This window comes from Hylobates moloch, unplaced genomic scaffold, assembly GCF_009828535.3.
Source record: "Hylobates moloch isolate HMO894 unplaced genomic scaffold, HMol_V3 SCAFFOLD_4, whole genome shotgun sequence".
Classification (NCBI taxonomy): domain Eukaryota; kingdom Metazoa; phylum Chordata; class Mammalia; order Primates; family Hylobatidae; genus Hylobates; species Hylobates moloch.
Genome location: NW_026652279.1, coordinates 42434213 through 42452967, shown reverse-complemented (window position 1 = coordinate 42452967; position 18755 = coordinate 42434213). Strand labels below are relative to the sequence as shown.

At 46.0% G+C, this 18755-nt stretch overlaps 1 protein-coding gene across 1 annotated transcript in view; it reads left to right on the top strand.

Annotated features, from left to right (window-relative positions):
- The first annotated feature begins 1893 nt into the window (after positions 1-1893).
- Positions 1894-18755, top strand: part of ARHGAP31 (Rho GTPase activating protein 31) — a 125884-nt gene continuing 109022 nt past the window's right edge. The window contains exon 1 of the mRNA XM_032150106.2: positions 1894-2661. Within this exon, the coding sequence (XP_032005997.1) occupies positions 2562-2661 (100 nt within the window). The 5' untranslated portion in view covers positions 1894-2561. The remainder of the gene's footprint in view (positions 2662-18755) is intronic.

Genomic DNA, 18755 nt, shown 5'->3' with positions numbered 1-18755 from the left:
GATGATAAAATCCACGTAAGTCAGATGAAAGAATGGATGCAAAAGTCCTTGCTGAAGTAAACTGCTAAGCAAATGTTAATAGTGATCATTACAGTCCCATATGGAGCTGCTTCTCTATAAATAAAGGGAGGAACAAGCCGTTGGACCAAATACCCTGTCAGACACTCTCCAAGCAGTTTACAAAATGCTTAGAAATTGCTGCCCTAAAAGTAGAACTTGGGGAGCTATTGAAAGGTTTTCAGCAAGGCGGGCAGGCATATAACAACAGCAATCCTTCAGGATGACTCCTCAAGCTTTTAATACATGGGATGGAGGAAGTGGAGGAGATGGGACTCAACAAATCCCACTAGGGGTTACTTTAATAATTGAGGAGTGGATGGTCCTCACTGAGTGGGCCTGGAAAGGAATAAACCAAGCTGAGAGGCATGGTGAAGAACTCATGGTCTGGGCGGGACTACCTTGGAGTGGGAGAGGAAGGAGACAAATGAGCCTGTGGTTACTTGAAGACGTTTCACCAAGATAACTGGGGCAAATGCTTCTCAGTGTCACTGAGAGATGGAAAATGAAAAACAGGAAAGACAATTCATAGAGGTTGGGCTGCAAACTCAAGTGGCAGCAGAGGCCAGGCAGGTGCAAAAGGGGAAAGACAGGCCGTGGGGGCTGCAAAACTGCAAGAGTCGTCTCTCTAAAGAGGGTGCTTCCAAGGGGCCTGCCACAACTCAGCATCAGCGGTCCTTGCCATATGGGAATGTACTTGTGATGTAACTAGATCTTCCATTTTTTCAAGAGAAGCCAGAAATTCAGATCTTATGTGAAATCTCTTAACTTTTTAATGCTAGCTACTAATTTTAAAACATTTTAAAACATGGTATCTGCCAGCCAAGCACATCTATGGGCCAGATCTGACAGGCTGACTATCAAGTTGTGACCTCTGACATAGAGAAAATGTCAAAGGTCAAAGTTCACAGACTGTTAAGGTGATACACAGAGAGACAGTGACTGTAAAGGGATTCAGTACCTAAAATGCTACAGATGCAGCTTTGCCAGCAATCTGAGCTGTATGACATATGCCCCTATCCTTCAAGCCTGTATATGGATTTGAATTTATACAGGAAGTTTCACCTAATCCTCAAATGGTTAAATCACAAGAATTTGAGTGCTTTCTGTGTGCTGAGTACACAGAAGTTAAAGAATTTAAAATCTAACTGGAGAAGAAAAAAACATGCCCTCTTGAAACAACTTGAAACAAATTATGAAAGAACCTGGGAGACTGCTTTCTTCACATTTAATGTGTCAGAGGCATCTTAAATCCTGGTTTGTTCCCCCCAAATCACTTCCATTTAGAAAACTTTGCAGTAGTGTGTGTGTGTGTGTGTGTGTCTTGAATATGTGACCAGAAATCTGATTTCCTGGGCAGTGGTTACAAAGCTGCAGCCTCTCTTTGCCCAGGGGTATCTTTACCCCAGCGTGGGAGGGGAGTGAGCTGAGGTGGGGGTGCACGAACGCTGCAGAGGAGGTTGGGATGGGAGTGGCCGGCGTGAAGCCACTGCCTGTCAGGTTTCTCCGCTGGAGTCCCCTCTTTGTCTCTGTCATTACTCTTTAAGTATTTGCGTAGCAGACAGGCGGGCACCGAAATAGAAATTGTCAAAGATACGATGACGATGAGGATAAAACCAGGGCAGAGGGTTCTGAAAGTCCCCACAAGCACGGTCCCCGCAGAATGCCAGCGCACCTCCTCCCGCCGCTTCAAAGAGCCGGCTCGGCGGGGCAGGAAGCGGCGGCTGCCGCTGCGGGTCCTGCGAGGAGAGCGCGATTTCCTTCGGGGCTGCCCAGTTATCTCTGGAGTCGCAGAACGGCTCTCGGGAGAACGCGTTCTCTACCCCAACCCCGTGCTCCTCAACCCACCCACCTACTTCCTCCAGCTCTACACACTCACAAGCACGGAGCTGCCAAAAATTTCCACCCTCCGCCCCCCTCCCTAGCTAACTTCCTTCCAGCGTTTCCTGAGCTGGATGATCCTAGGATTTGTAAGACAGGAAAAAAAGGAAGGCGTGAGGGCGGGCAGGAGGGACAGGATGCTTGTTTTTCGCTCTACCAAAGCCGTCTGAAGGCGAGACAGCGGGCCCAGGGCCCAGAACCCACCGCAGCCCCCTGGGCAGTCTCCTCGTCCCGCGTCCTCTCCGGGGCACTTAGGAAGGCGGAGGGAGAGCTTGCCCTCCCTCCTAAGCGGAGGAGAAACACCCGAAGACACCGCAGGAGCCTGTGAAAGTCCCTGGGACTCCAAGTGAGGAAGTGACACTCCCAGGCGAGCCGGCCCGCGGCTGCCAGTCTGCACGGCCTCGGCACGGCGGCCCCGGAGCGGCGCGGGGTGGATCTCAGGCTGTGCCGGCCCGCGCCCCGCGGTGTCCATGCGCAGGGCCCCCAGCCCAGGTTCTTCCATCTTCCGATGCGGCCCCCCAGAGCCGCGGGGCAGCCGGTGATCTAGCTCGGGAGCCCATCTTACAGCGGTGCCAAGCAGAGGGGCGGCAGAGACGGAGGGGCAGCCTCTTTGGGACTAACTCATGAAGAACAAGGGTGCTAAGCAGAAGCTGAAACGAAAGGGAGCCGCCAGCGCGTTTGGCTGTGACCTGACGGAGTATCTGGAAAGCTCGGGACAGGATGGTAATGTGCCTTGGCCTTTCTCCCCACCCCCACCCCCCTTCTTTTTGTTTGAGGGAGAGATGGACTCTCTCGAGTTGTGTTAGAATCGGTTCACAAGTTAATGTATTCCAGGCCTGTGCACTCATTGTACTTTTTTTTTTTTTTTTTGAAGAACATAAACGATTCTTAAGGTGCACAGCGCTGCCGTCCCGACGCGCAGAGGCTGCTGTGTCAGTCCTTCCGTTTGCCTCACACAAGCTGTTAATGGGTGGTACTGCCGCAAGTTTACCGGGCCACCTCAGGGGATGGGGGTGGAAGCTGCAGAGGTCCCAATCCTAAACTTGGCATGTTGGAAGGGAGTGAGGAGGGGTGGACATGTGGGATGGTGATCAGTGGGCTTCCCTGGGTACAAAATCATGACCGCCTTAGCTGTCCCTCCTGGGCTCTCCAATTTCGTCTGCTCACATCTTTTTTTATTAATGTGTTAGAAGGCAGTTGGGGGTGGGGGTGGGGGAGGATCCTGGCTGGGGGAGTGGTTGCACAAACATTTCTGAATTTCTGAGCTGATGCCAAATATATAGTACCTCCACCCCCTTTCCACAACCCCTCCCCGCCCTGCAAGACCTTTTCCCTCCTCTTGGCTTTCGGATTAACATTTGGTGTCTCAGACAAGAAGAGTGTTGTAAAAAGGTCAGAGGGCCTCGATTTTTAAATAGTTTAGGGTAAGTAGAGAAAAGGAAAACTTCTCTGTTTTCAAGGTCAGATGGGGGTAGGGGGGAAGTTGGGGATGGGGGAATCCAGCGGAGACAATTTAAACATTTGTTGGGGAAGGGGGAAAGAAAACACCATCTAGATTACAATAACAGCGTTTGAGCTTAGAAGTGTTTAATCATAGGAAAGTTGGAAAATTGAGCATTAAATGACTCCTTTTGTAAGGTTGACTGGTTTTGCACTTACCCATGACAAAAAGGCCTTGTCTTCAGAAGCTTCAGCGAGAGGAAAATAGCCTACTATATGGGCCATGTGTTTGTACATAGATAGATACAACAAAGCGGAAAACTAAGGGTTGTGTAACTGTGCGGAATAATTCTGCCTCCAGGAAAATAATCTCAAAACCTATTTGATTAGTCCCTATCGAATATGCATTTCAAAAACAGTGCAGTGCTTTTGTTTCACTTCTGGTTTTTGGGAGACTCAGCACCACCTAGTAATTTGCAGTGGTGTGATATTCCTGTGGTATTCTAGAGTTCAGTCTGCTGTGTCATTAGGACAAATAGCTTAGGATTTTACAGCTTGGAGAACCACAGTTTTCAAAACTGACTCTTTTGAAATCGATGCATAACTTAACACTTCATTGAATCCTCACCAACCATCTGGAGAGGTAGATTTGAGATAAAAATCACTTGGTTTGAGTTTTTTTGAGTGTGAGAAAACTCTACGTATGCCTCTTAACCACTATCATCAGAAATTTACAGTGAAAGTTTCCCCTTCACCTATTTTTGCAGGGGCCTTCAAGTAAACCTCCAGGTACACTAGGAATGCTCCTGGGATGCCACCTTTCACCATGCGGGTGTTATTCTGGCCCCTCCCTCAAAGCTATGAGAGTTGCATAGGGGTGCTTGCCAGCCCTGTTCATTCTTACAAACTAATAGATCATAGGATGAGCCAGAACTCCAGGGTTCTGTGAAGATACCTCAAAGGCAGCTTTAGGCAGCTGTTCTTTCACCTGCTTTGTATTTTGGGCTTCTGCATATGTTTCATTTAGACAAAAAAAAAACCAGGAAAGAGACTACTGCTTAAAAGAATGACAAACCAGTACCCCGGGTTCCCCACCCCGGGGAGGAGGAAAAGAAGCCCAGAGGGGTAAATTGGCCTGCCTAAGGTCGTACAGCTAATCATGAAGGATCAGAAGGCCCTCCCTGGCTTGTTAGGTTCCTCTGCCCTCCCTGGCTTCTGTGTCTAAGCCAACATTCTCTTCTAGTGGTATTTTCCCCCTAAATTGAAAGCAGACAGCCCTGTTACAGGATCAGCAAACTTTGAAGACTGAACATACCTGATGAGAGTTCAGCTTTGAAAGGAAAGGCAACTGACCCACTTAATGATCCACACACTGTGATTGTGCTACACGGAAATTAGACATGCATAATATACTGCTTATGTAAATAAGAGTAATTAGAATTTATTTTTTCCCACAGCTAAAACTAGTTGGATGGTTTTTTTCCATGTATTTCTGATAGTGTAGCATCAGTGAACAAAGTCAGTGCTAATGGTTTTCTCTAAAGTAATGTTGCCTCTTTGTGGACTCTCTGAAACATGTATTGATTCATAGACAAGGCCTAGACTCTGCTTCTGGGAGGAAAAGCTGAGCTGGGCACTGGCCCTTGGCCCACCACCTTGGAAGATCAGCCCAGAATGCTGGGGGTGACAAGTCAGTGTGGTAACTGGGAGCCAGGGGGCTGGAGAAGGGCTCCCTGGACTGACATCATGGTTACTGAACTTTGAAGGTCAAGGGTGGTGCAGTGGACCTGCATTGAGACAGGAAAGATAGGTTCAGGTTTGGGAGTACCAGGGGAGAAGACCAAAGATTTAGGGAGGCAAAGAGAGCCCCTGTCCTTGGACAGGGAAGGAAAGCCCTGAGCTGGAGTGGAGGACAAAGCGGGGTGATGATGAGCTATGCTCAGGGCATCTGAACACGGGGACGCCACATGCTTGAGTGGGAACTCTGGGGAGAGAAAGGCTGAAGACAGAGAATGAATGTCGTGTGCTTCTGTAATTTGCTGAGGCTCAGCCCTGCTACTTTCAGCTGGACAAATCTGACAAGGCTGGGCGTGTGATTTACAAATAGGTGTTCAGCTTAGGGCAGACATTGCTCAGGGCCAATTGTCAACCTTAATCTTTGGGAAGCTGATGAAAAACAGAAACCCTTTCCTTAGAATCTCACACAGACACACACACACACACACACACAAACACCGTGTATGCAATTTCTGCAGGTATCTACATAGATGCCAATTTCAGACCCTGCTCTGATCACCCCTCACTGGCTACACAGGGGGGCCTGATATCCAGGACCAATTTTCCCTCTTCTTTGACCACTTTTCTCTAGCCTGGTAAAAAGGGAGCAATGAACACTCTTAGCCTGGTAAGAACACTCAAGAATGGCACGAAGTGGCTCCTGGCAGACTTGCCAAGAGCCTCTTGTACTTCCCCTCCAACACAGTGGCTGCTACCCCCAACCCCCAGCTCTCCCCTGGGAACCAGCTAACTTTCTCTTCCTGTCTGGAATAAAGGGAGATCATCCCTTCCTTACTGCTGCTGCTGAAAATAGTATAGTTTTCTTTTTCTTTTCTTGACCACTGAATAAGAAGGCCCTTGCTTGCAGCTGTATAATGAAAACCACATCATGTTGCTGCCTGTGGTTGGGAGGTTGTGGGTGAAGCTCTGCGAGGTCATAATGTGCCCATGGTCGTTTCCTACCTCTCCTTCATATGCCAAGTGTTCTGGGTCTTCTATTAGAGCTTGGAGATGGTTGGGGCCAGGAGCCAAGAGACAAGTAAGAGAGTGTTATAGGAAAATTATCTTCTTCCTTTGGGTTGACTTTACTTTAATGGCTGAGGATTTTCTTGCTCCTCTGAGCAATCTTTGTTTATTTTACCCACTCCCTGGTAAAAAGTGATACCGAGCTTCCAAGCTGACAAAGAAAAGAAGGGGCGACGATTGTGCCAAAAAGGGCTGCAGCCACGTGCAACCTGTTCACTGCACAAACTGCACCCAATGCGTGCCCAAGGACAAGGCTATTAAGAAGTTCTTCATCCAAAACACAGTAGAGGCCACCACTGTCAGGGACATTTCTGAAGCAAGCGTCTTCACCGCCTATGTACTTCCCAAGCTGTATGTAAAGCTACATTACTGTGTGAGTTGTGCCATTCACAGCAAGGTAGTCAGGAATTGATCTTGTGAAGCCTGCAAGGACCAAGCACTCCCACCCTGATATAGATGTGCAGGTGTTGCCCTACGGCCTCCACCAAAGCCCATGTAAGGAGCTGAGTCCTTAAGGGCTAAAGAAAAACTATCCTCTCGAGAAAAATAAAACGGAAGTTGTACTTAAAAAAAATTAAAAGGTGATATTGCTTGCTCTGGCCCCATGGCTGTCAGTGATGGCAACACATTAAAATTACCTGAGAGCTTTAAGAAAAAAATGCTGATGCTCAGACCCCTCTAAGAACAATGAAATCAGAATCTTTCCTAGACGATGTGGATACATAGGCAGGGTTATATTTTTCCTTGGATAAGCGGCCTTAGCTTATTCCCCTGGATAAGCGGCCTTAGCCATTCAGAACGCACCTTCTGAACGTTTGATAAGAACCGTCAGCCTTTTTATTCCTAAAATTGTTTTCCTAGTTCTTACCGCACTGAAAAAATACACATTAACATATATATGACATATCTTTCATATATAATGTATATGTTTGATTTGAGGCATGACAGAGGGAGGGTTCATAACAAATAAGTGCCCATTACAAATAAGACTTTAAGCCTGATGAGAGTAAGCCCCGGTATTTCCAAGACCAAGGATAAAGCAACGGGAACTTTTAGATGTGACTCTTCTACATTTCTGAGGCTAAATGATTCTCTTTCTTTGTTTATCTATTTATTTAACAAATATTTATTAAGGCACTGTGGTAGATACTGTGGGAAAAAAAAGATTGGCTGCAAGCTCAAGAAAGTTACAGTCTAAGGGATACGAACAAACTTTCAGATCAATTAAGCTTTGAAGTTAGCTGTCATAGCTGAAGGAAAAGCTGAAGAAGAAAATTCGAAAGTTTTGATCTCCAATTAAATAGACAAGACACTCAAACATCAACAGCAGCAAAGTCTTAGCAAAGAAGGTAAATATTTTCTGTTCAAGAAAAGATTTAACCTTGAATGGAGAACGAAGGCAGGGATTTTTTCTTTGGCTTAGCTGCTTCCTTTCCAGCAGCTTGCCTGGCACATCATGGTCACACCTTCCCTGACTAACTCTTCATCCTTTGGGTCTCAGCTTTGGAAGATTCTGGAAACCTCCGATCCTCCTGAGGCAGATGCCCTTGCTGGAGGATCCCATTAGGAGTTTTGGAACCTTACTGTCTGGAATAGAAGCCCAACTTTGCTTGTTCCCAGCTGAGTGACCCTGGAGCCAGTTATTTACCCTCCCTGGGTCTCAGTGTCCTCACTCATGAAATGATGATAATAAGATCGTTACGAAAATAAATGAGTTAATATGGTTAAAGCACTTAACAGAGGGCAAGCACATGGTGAACCATAAGTGTAGCTATTACATGGCACCCTGAGTTTACTCTGGCATCACCACCTACCATCCAGGACTGAGTGGATGAGGCTCCAATTAAATGAGTAAATGATATGATAAGATGGAGCTAATCCATCACCAAAAAGACAGGAAGCAGGTTGCTTGCCCTACTGAATGAAGAAGCCAATTTATGCAAGGATTTCTCAGAGTCACTACACTCAGCAACTAAAGGTCACCCTAAAATTAAAGAGCCCTCAAAAGGCCTAAGACACAGCCACAGCTGGGCACGGTGGCCCACGCCTATAATCCCAGCACTTTGGGAGGCCAAAGGGGGCGGATCACTTGAGGTCAGGAGTTCGAGACCAGCCTGACCAACATGGTGAAACCCCATCTCTACTAAAAATACAAAAAAATTAGCTGAGTGTGGTGGCGGGGGTCTGTTATCCCAGCTACTTGGGAGGCTGAGGCAGGAGAATCACTTGAACCCGGGAGGCAGAGGTTGCAGTGAGTCGAGATCGTACCACTGCACTCCAGCCTGGGCGACTGAGCGAGTCTCCATCTCAAAAAAAAAAAAAAAAAAAAAAATGAAAGAAAGACACAGCCACTACTGAGTCCAGCAGAACTGAAGCAGAAGTAAGGTCCTGGATGTGGAGCTTGTGGAGCAAGAACAGCAACTTCGTGGGCTTGAGTTTAGAGGGGCATCCCCGCATTTGGGCTCCCAGAGTGAAACAGGAAGAACCGAAAAAGGAGAATTAGGCTTTAAACATGGAGCAAACTGACTGGCTAACTTGAGGCCGAGCTGTAACTTACTCTGTGTAGTCTGGAGATGACAACCCACACAGAGAATAGAAACAGCCACTTCCACATGCCTCCCTTCTGCCCACTCTTTAGACCTCTGCCAAGAGCCCCTGGGCCACAGGGACAGCCTCACCCTTTCTCCTCCCCCTGTCTACCCCCACTGGCCACCACCCAGATGCCTTCTAGCTTCAGGAGGCCCAGGCTTTGGGGCTGCTAAGGAAGCCCACTCCCTTGTTGCCTCAGCCCTACCCTGGAGCTAAGAACAGTCTGCGGGGTGAGGGAGAGCTGAAGGCCTGCTCTTGTGCTGGGACAGAGGGAAACATGTTGAAACTAGGAACACATTTTCCTATAGCTGATGCTGTAAGCAGTGGACACACTCTCCAGTGCCATTAGAGCTGTAGTTTTTGATGCATTTGCTTCATCCTCCTCCCCTTAGCCTGTTAGGCATCTGTGGGCTAGCCTGGGAACCTTTTCTGTAGGGTGGAAGCAGGCGTGAGGGGAAACACATTCCGAATTCCAAAAGTTGATTGATCACTGCTTCAAGTTCTCAAGCACTTGATGGGGACTGTTTTTTACCAGGAATCACCTCGCTGCAGAGAGGCTTCCTGGGCTTTTGTGGCTGTGGGTGAGGCTCTGCAGCAGTGGGTGGAGAAAGGGGATGGGGCTCTAAGTTCCAGGACTCTGGGCATAAGAACTGTCACTGCCCTGCCACCTCCCTTGCCGTTAGCTAAGTCTAGCTAAAGATTCTGGAACAAAGTAGCGATAGACTCTTTTAGTTGGGGCTACCCATTGCTCATTTCCTCCAGAACAGAACACACTTGCTCTGAGCCACCTTCCCACCCTGGCCTCTGCGTCTGAGGACTCCACTTCCTTCTAGCGGTTCCTTCAGACCAGCCTTGAGGCCCAGGAACATAGAGTTAGCTTTCTTCCCATTTCAGTGCTTACAGTGTATTTAAGCCAATGTGACATTTTCCTACTTAATCTCCAAGCTTCAAGTTATTTTTCTTTTTGCCTATGGGTACGTGTCCTACCCAATTTCCTGAGCTGTTTCCCCCTATGCACCAACAGAAATGTCACTCTTGAGTTAAACTGATCTTGCTATTTCTCCCCCAAGGGGCTGGCCTCAAGTACTGATTGAGTGAGGGCCACAGCCTGCTGGAACTTCAGGAGTCTAGATAGCACTCTCTGTCTCTCTAGGCTTTGCCGCAGTATACAATTTCAACTAAGGCTTCACGTTTAAAACCCCTGGGAACAAACAGGCTGACTGTAATTCAGAGGAGAATAATTATTGGTACCAGATTTTTTTTCTAAGAGCAGAGTTTGATAGAGAAAGATGAAAACATCAGGCTGCTGAATAGCTGAAGGGAGGAGGAGGAAGAGGAGGTCTCTTAGAGGAAGAGAAAGGACTTAGGAAGTCTGAGTCCCACATCAGGCCTTGTTGTTATTTTCATTGGTAGTAAGTGCTACTTATCTGTGTTGATTTCTTACTCTGTGCCAGTCGTTTTATACATGCAAAGTAATATTTCAGTATCTTTAAGAATTGGGCATTTTAATCCCCATTTTACAAAAGAGAAAACTGAGTGATTTAACCAAGTGATGCCGAGATTATGGAGATGGGAAAGGCAGAATTGAAATCAAGATCTGTATGACTCCTAAGGCCATGGTCTCAGGCACGAATCACATCTCCTAGGATAGCATATTTCATAATTTGGCATTAACAGTTTTGCCACAACCTATGAAAAGTGATTTTTCTCCCTTTGCTTTGTTTTTCCCACAGCCTAAACCATGAAGAGTCATAGTAACAATGGACATTTGCATAGCACTTTACCCTCTGCAAGGTGCATTTCACACACATGGATCTAAACCTACCAGCTTTGAAGCCCAGCCGGACCCTATCTTTTCCTCCCAGGTCCCTTGCCCACTGCAGCCACATCTTCTTCACCTCTTGGAATACCCACTGCCTTAGGGTCAGGGGTACCCAATTTGTTATGCATTCTACCTGTTGTTTTGTTCTCTAACATTTTATGTATGCAAATCGATGGTGAGTTCCCCTGAAGGCAGATCTGGTAGCTCACTGTGGCTCTCTCAGGGTGAGCCCCATGTGGGACATGCAGCAGTTGATTCATTGATCCTACTTCCTTCTTCAGAAAACCAGTGTTTGTGCCCTTCTAGGAAGCTCAGGACAAGGCACATTGCTGATGTGCTGGATTATCAGGAATCCAATTGCTTAATGGTCCCCACAGGGGTTCATAGCTGCTCCCAAATAGAAACTGACCCAGGCTTTGCACAGAACTCCCCAGAAACACTGCCTTTTCCTAGTTCCTCACCAGTCACTCTTTGGTATGAACCACATTCTTGGCCAGGCCCCAGAACCAACTGAGTTTCTGGGATCGAGTCTCAGGCACTCTTTGTTCTCGTTTAAGCTTGGTTGATGCATACCAGGCCCTGGTACCACGCCCATGGCCTGATGCTGGCCCAGAATGCCTTGTAGGCCCCCTTCCCACCACCACTGGAGGGAGAGGGGTGAATGTCACCCCTCCCCCCAAAAGCAACATATACCAGCTCTCACTGTTATAGACACTAGAAAACAGCTTGACATATAAGCTAGGATTCTGGCACACTGTAAATAAATCTATAGGCTATGTGAAGGCAATTGAGCTAATTTGTGTGATTATGCCTATTTCTTTCCCCAGCTCTTTTCATGTTTTTTTTGTTGTTGTTGTTGAGACGGGGTCTCGCAATGTCACCCGGGCTGGAATACAATGGCGTGATCTCGGCTCACTGCAACCTGCACCTCCTGGGTTCAAGCGATTCTCCTGCCTCAGTCTCCCAAGTAACTGGGATTATAAGCACCCACCACCATGCCTGGCTAATTTTTCATATTTTTAATAGAGACAGGGTTTCACTATGTTAGCCAGGCTGGTCTCAAACTCCTGACCTCGTGATCCGTCTGCCTCAGCCTCCCAAAGTGCTGGGATTACAGATGTAAGCCACCACACCCGGCCTCTTTTCATGTTTTAATCAGATCCTATCTGGAATGGAACTTTCAGTTCAATGCAACAAGTATGTAATGGGATTCTAACGTGCCAGACACTGTTGGGTTTACAGAGATGCTCTCAAGTTGCTCCTGACCTAAAGGATTCAAAGAGGGAAAACAACTGAAAGAAGTACAAAGAAAATGGAATGAGGGCTGTAGAGGATGAGCAAGCAGGGGATGTGCACATGTGAGGCAGCCAAGTGAGAAAGGACCATTAGACAGAGTGGGTTGTTTTCACAGGGGGAAAAATCAGTAAAATTATAAAACAAACATCATCTGACTGAGTTATGACAGAGCTATGGGAGGATGGGAGGATGGGTCTCTAGAGGCAGGAAACCACAGGGATTTGCCTGACACTTGGAATTGGTCACACCCTTCTGCACCCTGAGGAAGAACAGGCTTAAAATCTGGGAAAGGCAGCCGAGGGTACTTAGAGTGGTGAGGCTGAGATTGGCTGCGGTGACAGAAGCCTCCCTTCAGCTGCTGGGGAGTGAACTTAACCTCAGGAGAGGGCAAACCAGCTGATAATAACAAGAGTGGCCTTTGATTTGGCTTACCCTGGCTTGGTCTATCCCCTGCCCAAGCACAGAAGAATGGAGAATTCTGTTAAAATTAGCTGGGCTTGGTGCTGGGTGCCTGTAATCCCAGCTACTTGGGAGGCTGAGGCAAAAGAATTGCTTGGACCCGGGAGGCAGAGGTTTCAGTGACCCAAGATCGCGCTACTGCAATCCAGCCTGAGTGACAGAGTGAGACCCTGTCTCAAAAAAAAAAACCAAAATAAAATAAAACTTTTAAAAAATGATGCTAACTGACCCTCTGTTTCTTGATTAAATCTATCTGTATGGCATAAATGTCCAACTGCAGAGTCTTCCACTATATGGAAAGTTCTGTTTTGTCCCCATCTTATAAAGAAGGACCAACTCAGAGAGGTTAAGTAACTTGCCTCCTGTCACCCAGCCAGGAAGCGGTAGAAGCAAGACTCCAGCGGTGTCTGTCCAACATTAAATTCACCTTCCATGGCTTTGTCTGCTCTTGACCCAACGAGACACAGCTATGCTAGCAGTAAAACAGGTCTGATATGCAGAGCTCCATTTTGTCATGCATTGCCAAGGTGATAAGTTCAGTAGGATTTAGTTAGACTCAATAAAACTTCTGGCAATTGAGTTCCCATCCCCAGTTTTTCAAAGTAGAACACTTAGGTTCCAAATGGCAGGATTCTAAACAGAGAGCATGCCCTGTTACCATAAGTAGCCCCTTCCACCACTTCTTTCCCATCTGTTTCCTGCATGCTGAGTATTATTGGGAAACAATGATGTCAACTCTTCCATATAAATCTACACCTCCCTGCCAGCCCCTCCCCTACAATGCATATTTTTGTTCCTCTTTCTGGCTTTTGTCTTGCTGTTCTGCTAAGGACTCATGCTTTTGGCGACAATTGTTGGCTTCCTTTTTAATCTTTCTTTTTAACAAGTTTTAGCTATTTAGGCTTTATTGTGGCCTTCAAAGTGCACGTGCTTTTTGGGGCCTATATTTGGAAAATCCTTTGTTTGGCTAATAGCTAGAATATGAGCTTGGTGCTAATGGAGAAGAGCCATTTTGCTTTCTGGAAAAGCAAAACCAAATGCAGGTCTCTGAATCAAGCTCAGAGCTGAGGACAGAAACGCTGCTTGGGTTGGGGGCCCTCTGAGGCTGCATTAAAGCTGTAGCTGACCTGGGCACAGAGCCTATAGCTAAAGGACAGGAGACTATCCCTTCAAGTAATCTGTAAAGGTCCTGTTTTCCCCCCTCCTAAGCCTGACTTCCAAATGGGGCATGGTTTCCTCAGTTCTCCTTTCTTTAGTACCTCTAAAGACAATCGGAGGGCTAGTTCTCTGGTTACAGTATGAGTTTTGAATTCAGAGTCCAAGAATTCTGGACCTCTCTTTTAATTCCTGGGCAGCATTTCTCAAACTTTGCTGGACATAAGAAAGACTAACAATGTAATTCTTGCTTTTAAATTTTAATTTTAAAATTAAATATTAGTCAAATTTAGTATACTGCTAGAGATACTCTTCAAATCCAGTTTTGGACTCCTTGAGACAAAATGGACATCTAATAAAAGTTTTCAAATGGGGCTGGGTGCGGTGGCTCAGGCCTGTAATCACAGCACTTTGGGAGGCGAGGCGGGCGGATCACTTGAGGTCAGGAATTCAAGACCAGCCTGGCCAACATAGTGAAACGCTGTCTCTATTTAAAAAAATTATAAAAATTAGCTGGGCATGGTGGCGTGTGCCTGTAATCCCAGCTACACGGGAGGCTGAGGCAGGAGAATTGCTTGAACCTGGGAGGTGGAAGTTGCAGTGAGCCGAGATCGCACCACTGCACTCCAGCCTGGGGGATGGTGTGAGACTTTGTCTCAAAAAAAAAAAAGTTTTCAAATGGGTATTTGCATAGGTTGTGTAGTGTCTGGGTCCATGGAGAACATACGATTCTACTGAATGGGTTCCATAGTTTATAGGGCAGCAAGCTGTAAAGTGCTGCTGCAAGTCAGGATTCTGAGGTCCAGTTCCTCAGGGATTTTACTTTTGTTGGTCTGGGGTAGGAAATCCACATTTTAAAGATGAGCTCCAGGTGATCTAATATCCTTGGCCTACTGATCTCACTTTGAGAAACACTGACTTAGCACGTAGAAAGAAGCAGCTATGTGAAATGACATGATTTTTATTCATTATACTTTTATATTGCCCAACATTTCAACAGTGAAGATATATTTTTGTCTTTTAAATCAGAAAGAAACATTTCTAAAATTATTGTAGGAATAGTGTGTCTTGAGTCATTGGTTTTTTCATAAATGCCCTTTGTTTCAATCTTTATTTTTAGAAAAAAACTAAGTCTGTTAGTTTTTTTTTTTCCTGCCTTAATAGATGCAGTATAGTGAAGCCAATTAACCTTTCCGCAGTGTAGCAGGGTGGTTGAGCATATGGTTTGTTTGCTGATAGACTACCATGGTTCAAATTCCAACTCTACCACATGCTAGCTTTGTGACCATGGACAAGCTACCAAACCTCTCTATGCCTCAGTTTCCTCATCTGTAAAGTGGAGATTGTGATGATAATGGTACCTACCACATAGAGTCATTATGAGCATTAAAGCAACTAGTGCACTGTTTGGAATTTAGTAAACCTTCCATACATGTTAACTATGGTTATCATTTCCTTGAGGATTGGAAATCTTACTGTGTTTCAGCCTTATTACTAAAAGTGTGGTTCCTGGGTTATGCTAAAGATGTGGAAGTTGAGAAAGCTGAGAACAAATGTTCCAAGGCCCCCATCTATCCCTAGGGGCTTCTTTCTTTAGGAAATTATCTTATATGTACACAATTATTTATTTCCCTTGGGTGGATGTATAAAAATGCTAGTTTTAAGATTCTAATCTGTTGATAAATATATCTGGGGTGGGAATGTGGCAAAATTTCTAAGTTTTATATTTCTTTAGCAATTAGAAAAAGAAAATAATCTAAAAATAATTCTTCCTCCCTTATAAAAGTTATGGTAAAAAGGCTATAATCACAGTGACAGCCATCCAGCCTGCTAGTTTCCATCTGCATTTCGGGGGGAGTTATAAATCTGGCAATCAAGTCTGTTTCCATCATTGATGGAACAATCTAAGTCCTGGATTTTTGCTGGGCCATATGACATCTCACATATGCCTATTTATTTGCCCCAAAACTGCATTTTGAAAGTTGACGGAATGAGGTAAATCTGGCTTGAGAGTGAATCCAAGTATGAATTAACGGCAAAAAAAAAAAAAAAGCTCAATCTTAAGCTGTAGGAACAGCGACAGAGCGTATAGATCAAGGGATCCATCCTGCACTCTTCAGGACTGGAGTCACGCATGGAGCGTTGTCTTTATTCTGGAGCTGCATTTTAACATGCAGGCTTGTACACGGAATTATATTTGGCAAGGTGATCAGAAGAGTGAAGCATTGTAAAATGCTACAGATGACAAATGAAGTTGCTGAAAATGTTTATTATAGACAAGTAAAAGCTGCTTCCTTTGCAGACATGACCATGCTGGCCTCGCTGGGTTGTTGTGTTTGTTGTCCCTTGTCTTAGTTTCCTATTGCTTCCATAACAAATTACCACAAACTTAATGGCTTAAAACAATACCAATCTATTATCCTACAGTTTTGTAAGTTAGAAGTCCAACACAGCTGTCACTAAAGTCAAGGTGCAAGATGTATTTCTGGAGGCTCTAGGGAAGAATCCATTTCCTTGCCTTTTCCAGCTTCCAGAAACCACCCACATTCCTTGGCTTATGGCACCTTCCCCCATCCATCTTCAAAGCCAGCCATATTGCATCTCTTCCACCATTTGTCCAAAGTCATGTCTTTCTCTTCCCACAGCTGGGAAAGCTTCTCTACTTTCAGTGACTCATGTGATCAGATTAAGCCTGCTTGTATAATCCAGGATACTATCCCCATCTCAAGGTCCTTAACCTAATCACATCTGTAAAGGCTCTTTGTATAGAAGGTAACATGTTCACAGGTCCCAGGGATTACGGCATGGACATCTTTGAAGGGCATCATACTGCTTACCGCCCTGTAGAAAGGTGTTGCACTGGGCAAATTGCCTATACCTGATGACCTTTGAAGTCTTCCCCAATTCCTAAACATGGTCATTATATGATTTTTTTTGTAGTTGTAAAATTTTAGACAGGGTCTCACTTTATCACCCAGGCTGGAGTGCAGTGGTGCACTCTTGGCTCACTGCAGCCTTGACTTCCTGGACTCAAGTGATCCTCCCACCTCATCCCCCCAAGAAGCTGGGACTGCAGGCATGCACCCCTACGCCTGGCTAATTTCTGTAATTTTTGTAGAGACAAGGTTTCACCATGTTGCCCAGTCTGGTCTCAAACTCCTGGACTCAAGTATTCCACTCACCTTGGCCTCCCAAAGTGCTGGGATTACAGGTGTGAGCCAGGGTGCCTGGCCAATTAATCCAATTTGGTACACTGTTAGAAATACTCCCTAAATTCCATTTCCAATTGCTTGAAACAAAATGGACAAACGGAAAGCCCTGTATGTCAGGGTTTGTGAAGAACATGTCATTCTACTAAATGAGTCTCTAGTTTGTAGACTGCAAGTGTAAAGTGCTGCTGGCCTGTCAGTAATATGTGTTCAGCCCTGTTGACTGCTGAGGAAGCCACAGAAGTGCTGGAATCATAGCCCCCATCGATTGAGAACTTGCCTCTTGCCAGGCCCTGTACAAATGTTAACTCATGTATCTCTGAAAACAGCCCTAGGAGGTCAGAGAAGAAAGTAGAGGTTGGGTGCAGTGGCCCACACCTGTAATTCCAGCACTTTGGGAGGTTGACGCAGGAGAGATGTTTGAACTCAGAAGTTCAAGACCAGCCTGGACAATATGGCAAAACTCTGTCTCTACAAAAAAAAAAAAAAAAAAAAAAATACAAAAATTAACCAGGCATGGTGGCGCGGGGCTGTGGTCCCAGTTACTCAGGAGGCTGAGGTGGGAAGATTGCTTGAGCCCAGGAGGTCAAAGCTGCAGTGAGCTGTGATCATGCCACTGCACTCCAGCCTGAGACAGAGTGAGACTCTGTCTCAAAAAAAACTATCCCCCCCGACAACCACCAGCACCATGGACAAGTTGTCTTCTGCGAATCCGGTCCCTGGTGCCAAAAAAAGTTGGGGACCACTGGCTTAGACAACCACCATTTAGTGAGAGCACTCTGAGTTAGGTAATGCCTGTTGTAAATGCTCACATGCCTGGGAAGATTAAAGGCACTATCAACTGTTTTTTAAAATCTCATGTCTCAACAAAGAAAACAAAATAAAATAGAATCTCAGAGAAGTGAAACGATGTGCCCAAAACCACATAGCTGGTACTTGGCAAAGCCAGGGTTCAATCTAAGTCCTGTCTCAGTCCGTCACACTACATGGTCCCTTTCTAAATTATCCTCCCGTCAAGCTGACCGGCATTCACAGGAGAAGCAGCTAGAGAACAATAGATCACATTGGGTAATTGAATGCCTCGGCCACACAGGGAGCCCAGGCTCAGTCTCCAGGGTCAAAAGAGAAAACCAGTTAGGGACTTGGCCTGGAAAAGCTTCCAGGAGAGCAGCCAGAGATGACACAACAACATTCTGTGGTCACCCAGTGGTGTGCAAGAAAGGAGAACCAGACTCCAGAACAGATTCTTAACCAAGTGATTCACCCTCCAGGGAGTTCTTGCCTTGGTAATATGGTCCAGACTGGGGGTCCCCAAACCTCAGGCTGCAAACAGGTATGATCCATGGTCCCTTAGGAACCAGGCTGCACAGCAGGAGGTGAGGGCAGGCAAGGGAGCATTACTGCCTGAGTTCTGCTTCCTGTCAGATCAGCAGCATTTCTAATAGGAGCGCAAATCCTACTGTGAACTGCGCATGAAGGACTTAGGTTGCAGGCTCCTTATAAGAATCTACCTAATGCCTGATGATCTGAGATAGAACATTTTTATCCCAAAACCATTCCCCGCCACCCATCACCACCATGGAAAAGTTGTCTTCCACGAAACTGGTCCCTGGTGCCAAAAAGGTTGGGGACCACTGGCTTAGACAACCACCATTTAGCGAGAGCACTTTGAGTTAGGTAATGCCTGTTGTAAATGCTCACACGCCTGGGAAGATTAAAGGCACTACCAACCGTTTTTTTTTAAATCTCAGCGGGAATTCACCTAATCAACTTCCTTTTTCCCAACCCAAAATTGGAATTAACTGAAGAAACAGGCTTTTAAAGGGGAAAAGACAGCTTTGAAGGATAGACATGCAGATGAAATGGGTGGGCTGGTGGGGTGCTAACCTCCAACAAGGCAGAAAGTGGTCAATGAAGAGCACAGAAGTGACAGCCTATGTTCCCCTCCATCTGCCTCCAGCTCCCATCACTCCTGTCCGTTTTAATGCCAGTAGATTCCCCAGTTGACCAATCGTCTCCGTTCCCAGTGTTTCTGCCCTAGAGTA